This window comes from Thalassophryne amazonica, chromosome 7, assembly GCF_902500255.1.
Source record: "Thalassophryne amazonica chromosome 7, fThaAma1.1, whole genome shotgun sequence".
In the NCBI taxonomy this organism is placed as follows: domain Eukaryota; kingdom Metazoa; phylum Chordata; class Actinopteri; order Batrachoidiformes; family Batrachoididae; genus Thalassophryne; species Thalassophryne amazonica.
Window position 1 is genome coordinate 98209920 of NC_047109.1, and position 15783 is coordinate 98225702.

Consider the following 15783-nt stretch of genomic DNA (forward strand, 5'->3'; position numbering starts at 1 on the left):
GGAAAAAAAGTATCTAAACAAGATAGTTAACTTAATTTCAGCACAACAGTTTTAAAAAGACAAAATTACTCAATAGGTGTTTAAGTTCTTATCTTACAATAACGAACAGCAGCAAACATTCAGGTAATACAGCACTGTGTGAGAGCAAACCTGAGTGTCTTAAAGATAACTACTTTCCTCACAACCTGAATGCTGAATTAAAATATAATAGCGAAAAGAAAAAACTGCATTCAATCAGTGAAATTATGCACACCAACCTGATTCCTGGGAATACTGCGGCTAAACCAAAATCAGATTCCCAGAAAAAGGATCCAGCACAAAGTGCAGCAGAGCAATTTGCACAAGACACAAAAGTGAAGAGTTGTACAATAAAACACACACACACACACACACACACGCTTTCTACTCTCCTTTTCTCACTAAGAGTCAGTGTTATTTCTGGTAACATCATTAGTCACTTGTCCTGTTGTCTCCTGCTGTGTGTGTCCGTGCACCTGTTCAAGTCCGTCTTATGTCTGAATCTTTCAATCACAACACACAGTCACTTTAGAACACCAAACACACACGTCCAATGAACCATTTTTTAACCATAATTATCACTTTTATCTTCTCTAAATGTCGGTTGCACCACATCACACTTTTATTCATGTCTTAAGAATTCCTTTTTTTGATGTCATGACTCAATGTTGTGCAGTTACTTACTGGTAGCATCTGTTTCATGTGTGTACAAACAACGTGCCTGAAAACCCCTTGTACACTAAAGCAGCAACATACTTGGTCAGTGTGGCCAGCCTAAGTCATAAAGCCAACACCAGTTGGGGGTGAAACGAAACAGCCTGTCTCACAGAGAAAAAAAAAAAAAAAAAAAAAAAATCATATTACATGAAGGTAGAAGAGGAGTAATTTGGTACTACTGTTACTACTGGTGCTACTGCTACTACTAGACATTATCATGGTTTCAAATTAAAGTACACAAAACAAATGCATAACTTATTTGATACAGAAACACCGACATGCCTGCAGCATGCACTAATGTAAAGTGCAAAATTCTTTCTTTGAAAATGAAATAGGTTTATTTGAGCAAACACTGTTTAATGCCCCTTTAGTCTGTTTTATATTTTTTAATACATTTGTGTCTGACAGTGACGTACTGCGTGACCTCTGCTTTTTCCGCAGCATTGGAAAAGCCTCGGCATATACCATGCCCTATAAAATGCTTAAGTAAGTATTGAACTAAGTACGCAGGTAGGTATGAGATTCCATCTCACCCAGTTTTTAATATAACTCAAAAACAAAGAACGCTGCTTTCTTGGAACTCACCAAGTTAAAATGATATATAATGATGTCAAACACATTCAAAACTACTGACGTACGCTACTCCAGGTGAATCCAAAAAGCAACCTTGATTTGCTTAACAGGACAAGCTGAAAGAAAGAAGCAATTATTAATTGAGGTGTAACTCAGCTGGCTCAGGAGGATAAGGAGTACGGCTCCCAATATGTAGACCCGTCTTCGATTCATGCTACTTTTCTATGTGGGCTTTGACAAAACACTTCATCTGCAGTTCCAGTCCACCCAGATGTAAATGGGTACTGGCCTTGGGGAGGGAATTAATCTGTGTTGGGCTGGCGTCCCATCCAGGGGAAGTTGGAAGTTCTCATCTTCATGACACGAAATCTGGGAATAAGCACCGGGAAGATGGGCCTCGTGGATACTTATGACATACTTGATTTTCTTCTTCTCAGAATAACAATTTTTTTTTACTTTTTCTATTTTTAATGTCAAATATTCTTGTTTTTCATGATCATACTGGTTTCAATTTACAATTCAACAAAATTCGCTGGTCAAAAGTCTTGGCAATCAACATCATGTCAATCACTGTATAAATATTTTGCTTCATGCACAGTTGTTATGAGTGCAAAGAATTAAAAAAAAATGCACAAACATGAAGAAGCAAAATGTTTTAAAAAAAAAACTGTAAAGGGAAAAAATCAAACATATATCTTAACTCCTTTGCAAGGAATATTCTTTCAGCAACTTACTAGTTTTATTTTCCTGGTATTTTATTCATAGCTTTTCAACAAAAGAGGTCATTAAAAGCGGGTGAAAGTGCAGCAGTGAATTACAGAAGTAACAGTTTAGCTGTAAATAAAATCATGAATAAATAAATACATCTGATGATGCCAGTCTCAGGACCTGGCAGTGTCACGCCCCCCCCCCCCCCCCAACACCACCCCACCACCTGCAATAACAAAGCCCGTGTAACTTATTTAATCAGTTGAGGCTGACGACACATTCCCGTTCTTTTTGTGAAACACTCAACACGATTTTCACATAGTTCTCACCTGAGAGCAGAACACCAAACATTTTAATGACGGAGGCTCATCAATGCCAACATTGTGCAACGAGATTTAAATCAGAGGAGTTGTTGTCCCCCTCATTCATTCTATCACATCGATTAACTACAAGTCCAGTTTCAGACAACAGATTAAACAATGCAGTTTTAAAGATTTTACAGAATGGTATGTACTCAAGTCTGAATTTCCTGGACAGTGGTGTGTGGTGTAAAAACAAACAGCTGGATGGATGATCAAACTGGGACTGACCCATACTCCAATCCCTAATCTGTAAATGTCAGTGGCTCTTGTATTGTTCCATATCTCCTCCCTTGGCTTTGCAACTTACAATCGCCATTTTTCCTTGGAGCTAGACTTGTTGACGTGGGATATTTTGGGGGAGCTGGCATGCATATGAAGGGGAATTAACTGCACATACAAATAATACAGCTTTGATGTGAGCTACCGTATAGTGCCTTAACCGATATGTACTGTAACTCTGCCATAAAACCAGCACAAACCCAATGTAGTCTGCTGGAGCTCTGGTCATGAACCAACTTAAAATTCAACAACTGATATATACAATATACATAAATAACTGATAGTATTATTTCTATTTTTACAAGGGTGAAAATAGTCCACACAAGATAGGGTAGAACTAGTTTAAGGGTTGTCATGAGTACATGACATCACACTATTGGCAGTCCATACCCCTTGGAGGCTATAAAAATGTCGTAATGACCTTTTGGCCTTGTTATTACATAATATAGATTTATATGACCAATGCTTGTCACTATTACCAACAAGCATGAAATCAATAATGTAGGAACTGGCACAATGTGACCTCAGATGAAATCAATATTACATTCAAGGGATTCTGTCATCTGGACTAACCAACCCAGTCAATGAGTTTGCACAGTACAACGAGCAACCTGGTGAAGAATAGCAAAAAGGATAAATAGTGTTTCTTCTGTCTTAATGAAAACACGAGAGAGAATATTTTAATAATTCCATAGTTGCCATTGCATCACTGTGAAAAGAAAAAAAAAAATATTGACTATGCTTAAAAATCAAGAGGAAGCAGAAATAGTCACCTGAACCCACAGAGTACAACCCCTGGCAAAAATTATGGAATCACCGGCCTCAGAGGATGTTCATTCAGTTGTTTAATTTTGTAGAAAAAAAGCAGATCACAGACATGACACAAAACTAAAGTCATTTCAAATGGCAACTTTCTGGCTTTAAGAAACACTATAAGAAATCAAGAAAAAAAGATTGTGGCAGTCAGTAACGGTTACTTTTTTAGACCAAGCAGAGGAAAAAAATATGGAATCACTCAATTCTGAGGAAAAAATTATGGAATCACCCTGTAAATTTTCATCCCCCAAATTAACACCTGCATCAAATCAGATCTGCTCATTGACATTGACCCTATGCCATGACATTGACCCTATGTGTCTTTTTGCAAGGAATGTTTTTGCAGTTTTTGCTCTATGGCAAGATGCATTATCATCTTGAAAAATGATTTCATCATCCCAAAACATCCTTTCAATTGTCCAAAATATCAACATGAACTTGTGCATTTATTGATGATGTAATGACAGCCATCTCCCCAGTGCCTTTACCTGACATGCAGCCCCATATCATCAATGACTGTGGAAATTGACATGTTCTCTTCAGGCAGTCATCTTTATAAATCTCATTGGAAAGGCACCAAACAAAAGTTCCAGCATCATCACCTTGCCCAATGCAGATTCGAGATTCATCACTGAATATGACTTTCATCCAGTCATCCACAGTCCACAATTGCTTTTCCTTAGCCCATTGTAAACTTGTTTTTTTTTCTGTTTAGGTGTTAATGATGCCTTTCGTTTAGCTTTTCTGTATATAAATCCCATTTCCTTTAGGCGGTTTCTTACAGTTCGGTCACAGACGTTGACTCCAGTTTCCTCCCATTCGTTCCTCATTTGTTTTGTTGTGCATTTTCGATTTTTGAGACATACTGCTTTAAGTTTTCTGTCTTGACGCTTTGATGTCTTCCTTGGTCTACCAGTATGTTTGCCTTTAACAACCTTCCCATGTTGTTTGTATTTGGTCCAGAGTTTAGACACAGCTGACTGTGAACAACCAACATCTTTTGCAACATTGCGTGATGATTTACTCTCTTTTAAGAGTTTGATAATCCTCTCCTTTGTTTCAATTGACATCTCTCGTGTTGGAGCCATGATTCATGTCAGTCCACTTGGTGCAACAGCTCTCCAAGGTGTGTTCACTCCTTTTTAGATGCAGACTAACGAGCAGATCTGATATGATGCAGGTGTTAATTTGGGGGATGAAAATTTACAGGGTGATTCTATATTTTTTTCCTCAGAATTGAGTGATTCCATATTTTTTTCCTCTGCTTGGTCTAAAAAAGTCACCGTTACTGACTGCCACAATCTTTTTTTCTTGATTTCTTATAGTGTTTCTTAAAGCCAGAAAGTTGCCATTTGAAATGACTTTAGTTTTGTGTCATGTCTGTGATCTGCTTTTTTTCTACAAAATTAAACAACTGAATGAACATCCTCTGAGGCCGGTGATTCCATAATTTTTGCCAGGGGTTGTACATCAACACATAGCAATGCAAAACAAACTAGACTCTTCACTACAATCTGACAAATCCAGCATTTACAATTATCTTAAAGCAAACAGGCGTGTACATTATATTATACTTTACCTTGAGAAAACTCCACCAGACCGCATTCAGTCCAGCCAGCATTAATGGCCACATTATTGTCCAATTTGGACAATAATGTGGCCACTAACATGACAACGGGTCTTGCAGCTGTCAGAACTTAAAGGACAACAACCAAATCCCACCAAAAAAACAAACAAAAAACAAACAAAAAAAACAACCTTCCACTAACTTAAAGGTAAAACTCAACTCTTTTTTCCCCCCGCTGGGGAGATGATTTAGATAGGAACTATTGCAGTCAAACAGAAAAACCCACCAGACTACAAAGGAGCTAGATAATGTGTTCTGATCTCCAGGAGTCCTGATCTACCTTTGACTATTTGAACCACAACTACAGGGTTCTGCTCGCCTTTTCCCCCCCTTCTTTTGTTCTTTTTCTCTCTCTTCTGTGGATGACTGTAGATTCTAGCAGGTGCCCACTGTGTAAACACACACACACACACACACACACACACACACACACACACACACACACACACACACACACACACACACACACACACACACACACACACACACACACACACACACACACACACACACACACACACGCTCACGCTCACGCTGGCCGATATTCTAGGAAAAACTGTAGCAGCAGCAGAGAGTTGTATATTTGGCAGGAGAAACCTATAATTGATATTATGATACAAAAACTACCCAGAGCTCCAGAAATCCAAGTCATATAACCTTATAAGGCGTGAGTAAGTGACCACAGTTAATATGGTTAATATCGACTCGGTTTCAAAAACACACTGAAGTACCTCGCTTCTGTATGATTTTATCTCTAGCTAAAGAACATGTTTCCACAATGAGTTTTTAGCATGTTTAACATACTGGCACAAACATATCGTTCAAGCGTTTGGAGTCACAGATGTATCAAAATAATATTGGTAAAATTTGAATGGAATAAAAAAAAAGTAATGGAGACAAGGCTTGATTTTGAAAAGGAAAAGGAGGAGTAAAGTGAAGTGGAAAAATAGAGGAAAGCTGACGTGATGAGAATTGGAGGAGGAATCTTGGTGGAATTTAAGGTGTGAGTCATGCTGGTTAAAGCAAACTCATAAAACCACAGGCGCTAAAACGCGCACTTATTTTCTAGTTTCTGGAGAGCAGAGAGAGAATGTGCTTGTAGAAGGAAAGAATGATGGCACTGTGCTTTGTTATACATGTGCATTAATGTCAAGTTGCCTGTTGAAAATAACCCTAATATAACACACTTTAAGCATGCAGAAAAGCATGACACCAGCGCATGCTGCCAGACCTGACTTAAAACTTTAAGTTCTACCTAGGCAGTAATGGCCAATGCCATTACCATGTCTGCCAGCCATCAGCAAACTGTTAAAATCTTGTTAACTTTAATGCACCAGAGCAAGACAAAAAGCAACTATGTGCTGCTCACAGTGTTGCTGTCTGGGCTTGTTGAAGAGAATAATATTATCATCACATACGTACATAATGGAAATTAAGAGTAGGTACTCCTTTTAGATCAACATATGCATAGTTTTGAAGTTACATCTTGAAATGAGCTTGTTTGTCAGTTTTCAATTCCAAACCCAAGATATTCATGTATCTGGTGCCTGTTCTGTGCTTTTTGATAACTCTTTCATAATATTTACCTCCGTCAACATAGTTGGGTGGAGGTTGTTTTTGCCCGTTTGTTTGTGAACACCCTGGAACCCACAAGTTTTCATATATCGTTATGAAATTTTTTACAGGGGATTCATATCCTGATAGGCAAAAAATAATTTAATTTTCAAGGTCATAGGTCAAAGGTCAAAGTCAAGAAAAATCCTTATCTTTAACATTGAATGAATTTTGAAAAATTCATAACTCTGTCAAAAAACATGAAATTTCTTTCATATTTGAGGGTGTTATGTAGGATGGTATCCTTTATAGACTGACAAAATTCCAGATCTTATCCAGATCTCAGATTGTGTGACCATTGAAAGCTCCATTTAATGTATATTTTACATTATATCTTAAGAAAATGTGCCCCAATCACTCTCATATTTGAAATTGAGGTGCAGACTGGCACTCACTATTGCCTGACAAAGTTTGATCTGAATCTAATCCGGATTGTGGATTTTCTGGTCATTTGAATTTAATATTGAAAAGTCCATTTGGTGCATATTTTGCATTATATCTCAATCAAAAGTGCCTCAATCACTCTCATTTTTCTGTTGTGGCTTTACCTACACCACCAAAACTGGATGGAAGTTCCAATTTTATGCCTGTTTTTCTGTCTTCCAGTTATCAGTCAGAAACCAAGTCCCAAAAAGTTCTGTGAAAATTATCTGAAAAAGAATTCAGAAACCGAAAAAGTAGAAAAAAAACCTGAACTCCACACAAAAAAAACTTTGATTCAAGTGCATGAACTAAATGCATACTCCTGACATTTGATCACATGTAATTTAGCTTATGAAAAGCCACTTCCAACAAGACTTTGACCTTGCAAATTTTTTGCAAGGTAAAATTTTGTGGAATTGGAAACTAGTGTTGGCAGAGGTTTGCACTCTGAGTGCAGTGCTCTTGTTCCGATTCATTCCTGTTGCTCTATAGTGAATTCTCCTCTGTGTTAGTATTTCTTAATGCTCTTAGTTTATTAGTTGCTCTGTGTGTATTTCCTATAGCTTTACGTACTGTCACTTGGGCCTACGTTTTCACACACATGCTCACTTCCTCTTTTGATTGAGTCACGCGCTGTTTAACTGTCCAGAGCTCATCACTCCTGTGTCAGATTGTGTTGTTCTCATTACCTACCTTCTCGCATTCCTTTCCAGTGTTTGACCTGCAGTTGCCAACCTATGCTGACTATGTGTTCCCTCAGAATCGTCTGCTGTTTCCTGATCTGTCTGTTTGCTATGTTTGTCCACTGTGTACTGACCCTCTGCTCGTTTCCCTGGATTACTAGTTTGCTGTTTCCCTCACTGTTGTTTGACAGACTGTCTTCTCGTGTGCCGACCCCTCGCCTGTCCTCAATCTCCTTGTCATCTGTTCCCACACAGATGGCTTTGTTGTATGTACTGTTATTTCTGAGTATATTGACTGTTCTACTACTGACATCTATGTGTAATAAAACCAGGTTTATGACATACCAGTAGTGTCCTGTGTCTTGCTGTTCCAGCAGGTGAAAACAATAGAATGAAAGCATAAACCATATTAAAAAAATACTCTAATTTCAGCTCTCAATGATAACATTCCTACTTCTATATTATACTACTTCTATATTATACTGATCATTATAAGCATTATGAGCATATATTATAGGATAAAACTAGACTAAATTATTAAGACTTTATTAGGGTTTTTTTTTGTTCCAGCGTTAAGTAACAGTTTAAATTTAGGTTATAATCTATTTGAATGTAAATGTTACTTACAGTAGAAGCATACAATAAAGAAATGCTGTGATGATTTCACACGGATTAGAACTGTTAAAGCATCTTTACTTTGCAGAATCTTTTGAAGGACACTGTCAACCTGTAGAGCAGAAATTACACGAAAACACGCACACCATTAAAAAAAAAATAAAAAAAATAAATATATATATATATATATATATATATATATATATATATATATATATATATATATATATGAGAAAGACTTCAGGGTTCAAAGTAAACATTGTAACATGTCCACTATAATGTTTTACTTTGAACTGAGGTAAAAGCAAAGGTATTCAATATTTGGAATTCAGTTTTTCCATTACCAATAGTGGCACACCTACTACCATTTACAGCATGTTGGCATCAAAGGGAAGGCTGAAACTATGTCCATAAAAATACAAGTCTGCCCACGTTTGAACAAGTATGAATTCTGTCCGTTTCTCGGAAAAGCTCTACCCCTACTGTCTTTGACAAATTGTCCAATAAAGCAGATTTAAAGCTGCACAAATACTATATAACTTAAATTCATAAGAATTTATTGTGCATCAGACAAACCTACAAAACTGAAGTACTGGTGAAGTATGGTATGATCAGCATAAATTAAGAAGGCCAAACCTATGACCTTCTTATGCTGAGGTAAAGTGCTAACTAGTGCAATGCTGTGTTGCGGTAAAATGTTTAATGCTCTGTCGTCATTTTAATGCTGAATGATTCACGTTATAGTTTGCACCCTTCCTGGAAAAGGGGAACATCCGGTGTTGAATTATGCAGTCCCTTACTCAGCACGTCTTCCAGCTGCACACAGTGACGTCTAGTTCTACACCTCATCATATCACAACATGCCCGAGATAATATCAAATGATGAATAAGGTCTCTCATGCCTAATTTGTCTCCAGGCAAAGCAAGTGATATGGCAGTGACTGAGAAGTAGGTGTGAGCAAGATAACTTACTTAATCTATCGCTGTCATCATCACATATCTGCTGCTATGCCAACTATAATGTTGAAGTCCAAGCATGAGATCAACTGCAGCCTCTAGGGATTTGGACTATTTTGTTTTGGTTCTATGCTTCAGAATATAAAAGAAAACAGTGATGTTCGATTGAAGTGATGATATACAAGTTTAACAACCAGGCATTTACCTTCGTATGTGATAAAACCAGAGACAGGAAAGAATATGAATCATGTATCATGAAGCAGAGAAAAAAGGACGTTGATTAAACTTTGATTTCCAGAAAGCGATGTTGATGTTATTTTTATGTGGGAAGGCACCGCCTGCCAGCTGTGGCTCGTGTTGTGAAAGTGACGTGACACGGACCCACAACAGGGGGCGTTAATGAACGGACAATGGATAAGCCAAAAGTAACAATTTAATGTTGTGAATCGCACAACGACGTACAGACAATAACAATATGGTGGACTGTCAATCATACACCAGGTGACGTGTGGGCAGGCTCGACGATAGAAGACGCCTGGCGAGAGAAGAGCTGGATCCCCACACAGCTTCCACCACCAACGGAGCTGAAGAACACCGGAGCCGCCAAGCCCTGCGCCCCAGGTGGCCGCTGTCTTCAGCAGTCAGACCCGGTACTGCTGGCAGAAAACAGAGACAGTCCAGATGAGTGTGAGGTCGCACACTCAGTAATCCCACAGTCAGTGTTCAGTAAAGGAGGGAGAACCTCCACCTCCAATCACACACTCGTGCAGCTCCTGTCTAACCACTTATCTGATTGGAGTGTGAAGCGAAGCCGTCGCTGATCACACCAAATGCCAATCCCACAGATAAGGCAAACACCACAGGATAACGGCTGCAAAAGAAGTTCAGATTATTACTCAACGTTTTGAGTCAGCAGAGAAAAGTACCTGAATGGTAGCTGATTTCTCGGCGGGGAGGTGGAGTTGCAGTCCGGCCTTTATGGTGGTGGTGATGAGTAGTGGATGAGTGACAGCTGGTACGGATGATGAGTGACAGCTGTCACTCCTGGTTGCTCCGACGCCCTCTCGTGCTTGAAGCCCGCACTTCAAACAGGGCGCCATCTTGTGGTGGTGGGCCAGCAGTACCTCCTCTTCAGCGGCCCACACAACAGCTCGCTTCTTAATGTTAGAAATTTTCCTTGAGGGACAATGACTCCTGACTAAGTGGGGTCAGGAGTCAGTGTCCTTTAAGTAAAATTTATGACATTAAGGACACACTTACTAGATTTTGTTTATTCCATTTTTTCTGTTCTTATTTACAGTACTTTTAATTTGAGGTATGGAGTATTGGCAGTTTTGGGTTGGTGCTGGGTCAATCTGATTTGTGATCATTACAGAGTTCCTGAATATTTTTATTACTATGTGATTTTCTAGCTCCTTAAAAAAAAAACAAAAAAAAAAACAACTGCTTATATTTTCCTGTGTATTATTGTTAGTTTCTGATGTTGTGAAGTGTTTTGTAACACTTGGTGGGCTATACAAATCATAATTTATAATAATAATAATTATTGTTATTATTATTATTGTTTTTATTATAAGCAGATCAGCACCTTTGCAAATATGAATATAGTATCTTCACTCACTACTCATACCAATGTGTTTAATAGAGACCGACAGCGCCCCTTGCTGTTGGGAACGTGCAAGAAAAGCCATCTAGAAAACATTTCCTGTATCTCATGGTACTACAAATGGAAACTGTAAGCAGAAAATCCATGGAACAGGTGTCACAATGGACCAAAACTCCTGTAACTAGAATTTGAAATTAGCTAGTTGAAATGTATTAACTTAAACTAGGTGTATTGTTGTGCAAATATCAAAACAGGCAGTGTGAAAGGAAAGATGTCTATCGTAAAAAAAAAATAAAAAAATAAAAAATCAGCTTTTCAGAAAAACAAAAACACCTTACAAATGCTGATAACTGCAATCCACTTTATTTCACTCGTCATCGGAAACAAAGTGGACAATGAGGACAAAAATATAGGAGCCAGAAAAACAGCACAAGACCAGATAAGAGCTCCAAAGTGAAGAGTTCTACATACCAAATGTGAGAAGCTTCTTCAACATAGAAAATAAATCATCTCATTTCATTAGCTTCCAGTTCATGTGAGGTTTATTGTTGACGTATAAAATTTTAAATAGATTAGTGCCCTCCTACTTAGTAGATCTTGCAAAACCTTATATCATGTACCAACCTGTGCTCTCAGAGTGCAGGATTGCTGTGTGTGCCTAAAGCCCCTCTCACATTGAAGTCATGTGCATGGCATGTTAGTGGCAACTGTTGGCATGCTATACTCACCAGCACTTTGAACAGTACAATAAGATGCCAAAAAAATTGTCACTTAATGTTACTACTACGACGACACAATCCTGCCGTTTAATTCTGAAACCTTTACAACTTGGAAACTTTAACATACACAAACAGAACTACAAATACTCTTGTAACTGCACACCAATAAGAGTACCTGAGTTGTGTTTTAAGTTCGGTGAAGCGCGGCCTCTTGCTGGGATCATATGACCAACACTTTGTCATCAAGCTGTAGAGAGTGGGCGGGCACTGAGGGGGCATGGCCAGTCGCTCGCCGTTCTCTATCCTCCCAATAACATCATTGTTCTTTATGCCTTGGAAAGGTTTGATGCCATACATGAGAATTTCCCACATGCAGACACCTATGAAGAGGCAGGGAAAAAAAAGGCAAAAATGATGGGAAATACGCGTATTAGTGGCTAAATGCTGAAAAGACAATAAAAACTAAATTAGAGAATGGTTTCATGAGTAAAGAAAGAAAACCCCAAAGATAAACCTACCAAACATCCAGACATCACTAGCTGAGGTAAACCGTCGGAAGTTGATGGATTCTGGAGCCATCCATTTAATTGGCAGTTTACCTTTAGATGCTGGAAGAAGAAAATGTGGACAATTCTGAATCACATTTCGCTGCTTTTCTATGGTACTTGTTGTGAGACAAAAAATAAAAATAACTGCTATCTATTTACCTTTGTAATAAGAGCTATCTTCCATGTATCGTGACAAACCAAAGTCGCCAAGTTTCACACAGTCAACTGTAGACACCAACACATTCCGGGCTGCTATGTCCCTGGAGACGACATAAAGATGTCAACACTCTGGAGTATTTTTTTCTCAAATTTACATCTGTGTTGAACTACTTGAAAAACCGTCAAGAGATATGCGCATGTATAGGACATGGCTGATTCCTTTCTATCACTGACCACACTGCCCGCAGCTTCTGACTGACTGTGCCAAGTCACTGCTGCAAGATGGGCTTCTGGGGAGGCTGCTGGACTACTTTCGAGGTTTTCCGGATGTAAACAAGAAGGCATGCATGCATCAGTGAGCAAGGTTGGGTAGGATTACTTTGAAAGAATACATGTGGATTACATGTATGTATGTATGTACATACATTTGGATTACTTGTAATCTGATTACTTTTGGATTACATTTCAAAGTAATCCTACCCAACCTTGTCAGTGAGAGGGTAAGTAATCCACTGCAGCCTGAGCAGTGGCGAGCGTTAGAAGATGATCACTGACCACAATAGAAAATTTCTTTACTCACTCTCCACTAGGTGGCAACAACTGCCTGTGGCTTACACAGCTGTATTTGTGGAACTATTTTTTCATGTCCGGAATCTGAATTGACTATTTGTGAGTACAAAATAAAGCCAGAATGAGTTTAAATTTTATTTTGTCTTGTCAGGCTTTGATCTGACAATACTGCTCTCTTGTTTGTGCATCAACATGTTTAAACCTCATGGGACTCAAGTGGATCAAAGGATATGATAAAATACAATACAAATTTCCACGGCAGCATCGATTGTTTCCAGGGTATTTGGTCATTTTAATCAATTTCCAGGTCATTTCCATTACTATAAATCTACTCTCTAAACGTCCAGGTTGCAGATTCCAGGATGCGTGGGAACATTGTAATTGCAAGGAAACATTAGGCAATTGTAATATTTTATTTCTGTTGTTTTTTTATGTTTCCTTGTTTTGTGTCAATTTAGAAATTTGGGTTGTTTGTGCACTGCAGTTCTGTACCTGTGGACGAAGCGTTTGCTCTCCAGATAGGCCAGTGCTGCACTGAGATGGTAAGAATACAGGATGAGAGTGGCCAAGTCCAGACTGTACTTCCTCACCTGCAGGAACGAACGCAGCTACGGAGGACAGAGATGGAAAAAGACACAAACACACAAGAATAATGGGAGTGAAAAACATTTTAAATTGTTTGCGGTAAAGATGGTTGATTTATAATAAACACAGGTGGCCTTGATAGCCATCACACCTGTGCTTTACAAATGAAACTCATAAACAAGCTCATTTCAAGATACACATCACTTCAACTACACCAGCTCCTAATCCATCATCGCTCCAGCATCCAGATATGGTATATTACATTAGCAAAACAAATCTGCTTTTTGTATCGATCTGGTGCCTCTAAGTTTACCTACACAATTTTAATTTGGAGATGCGCAAGATGTCAGCTTTTACATTTTCTGGGTTATCATGCTAAAATGGAGGACGACTCATTTATCCATCTTTCTGACTCATTTTACAGTGTAAACGCCTAGACCAGGGGTGGGCGTCGAGGGCCGAGACATTGCAGGTTTTCCGTGTAACCAATCACCTCAGCAGGTGGGTTGCTGATGAGCTTCTGCTCTGAACATAAACACCTGGTTGTCAATGAAATCACCTGCTGAAACACCTGATCTTTAATGAAATCACCTGCTGAGGCGATTGGTTGCATGGAAAACCTGCAGTGTCTCGGCCCTTTATGGCACATGATTGCCCACCCCTGGCCTAGACTCTTCCTAAGCCTAAGAATAACATCCACACTTTTTGTATTTTTGACTTTATCTTAATTTCAATGCATTCTTATATTTTCAAGTGAAAATTCATGCACATGCACAAGATGTTATGACACACAACTTTTTAATATGAGCTCCTACTTTGAACAGCTACAAACACACATACATATATATATACACATATATACACACATATATATACACACATACATATACACATACATATACATACATACACACATATATACACATACATACATATACATATACATACATACACACATATATACACATACATACATATACATATACACATATATACACACATATATATACACACATACATATACACATACATACATATACATATACACATATATACACACATATATATACACACATACATATACACATACATATACATATATATATACACACATACATATACACATACATATACATATATATATACACATACATATACACATATATACACACATACATATACACATATATACACACATACATATACACATATACATATATACATACATATACATATATACATACATATACATATATACATATACATATATACATACACATACATACACTCAACAAAAATATAAACGCAACACTTTTGGTTTTGCTCCCATTTTGTATGAGATGAACTCAAAGATCTAAAACTTTTTCCACATAGACAATATCACCATTTCCCTCAAATATTGTTCACAAACCAGTCTAAATCTGTGATAGTGAGCACTTCTCCTTTGCTGAGATAATCCATCCCACCTCACAGGTGTGCCATATCAAGATGCTGATCAGACACCATGATTAGTGCACAGCTGTGCCTTAGACTGCCCACAATAAAAGGCCACTCTGAAAGGTGCAGTTTTATCACACAGCACAATGCCACAGATGTCGCAAAATTTGAGGGAGCGTGCAATTGGCATGCTGACAGCAGGAATGTCAACCAGAGCTGTTGCTCGTGTATTGAATGTTCATGTCTCTACCATAAGCCATCTCCAAAGGCGTTTTAGAGAATTTGGCAGTACATCCAACCAGCCTCACAACCGCAGACCACGTGTAATCACACCAGCACAGGACCTCCACATCCAGCATGTTCACCTCCAAGATCGTTTGAGACCAGCCACTCGGACAGCTGCTGAAACAATCGGTTTGCATAACCAAAGAATTTCTGCACAAACTGTCAGAAACCGTCTCAGGGAAGCTCATCTGCATGCTCGTCGTCCTCATCGGGGTCTCGACCTGACTCCAGTTCATCGTCGTAACCGACTTGAGTGGGCAAATGCTCACATTCACTGGCGTTTGGCACGTTGGAGAGGTGTTCTCTTCACGGATGAATCCCGGTTCACACTGTTCAGGGCAGATGGCAGACAGCGTGTGTGGCATCGTGTGGGTGAGCGGTTTTCTGATGTCAGTGTTGTGGATCGAGTGGTCCATGGTGGCGGTGGGGTTATGGTATGGGCAGGCGTCTGTTATGGACGAAGAACACCGGTGCATTTTATA

At 38.7% G+C, this 15783-nt stretch overlaps 1 protein-coding gene across 13 annotated transcripts in view; it reads right to left on the bottom strand.

Annotated features, from left to right (window-relative positions):
- The window catches only part of LOC117514653 (focal adhesion kinase 1-like), a 176274-nt gene that overhangs the window by 34702 nt on the left and 125789 nt on the right, over nt 1-15783 (bottom strand). For all 13 annotated transcript variants that reach the window (XR_004561922.1, XM_034175216.1, XM_034175215.1 and 10 more), the window contains 4 exons: nt 13487-13602; nt 12425-12525; nt 12236-12325; nt 11893-12097 (listed from right to left, as the gene is read on the bottom strand). Coding sequence is in view for 12 of the 13 variants with exons in the window: in XM_034175216.1 (XP_034031107.1) it covers nt 11893-12097; nt 12236-12325; nt 12425-12525; nt 13487-13602 (512 nt within the window). In the remaining variant the exon portion in view is untranslated. The remainder of the gene's footprint in view (nt 1-11892; nt 12098-12235; nt 12326-12424; nt 12526-13486; nt 13603-15783) is intronic.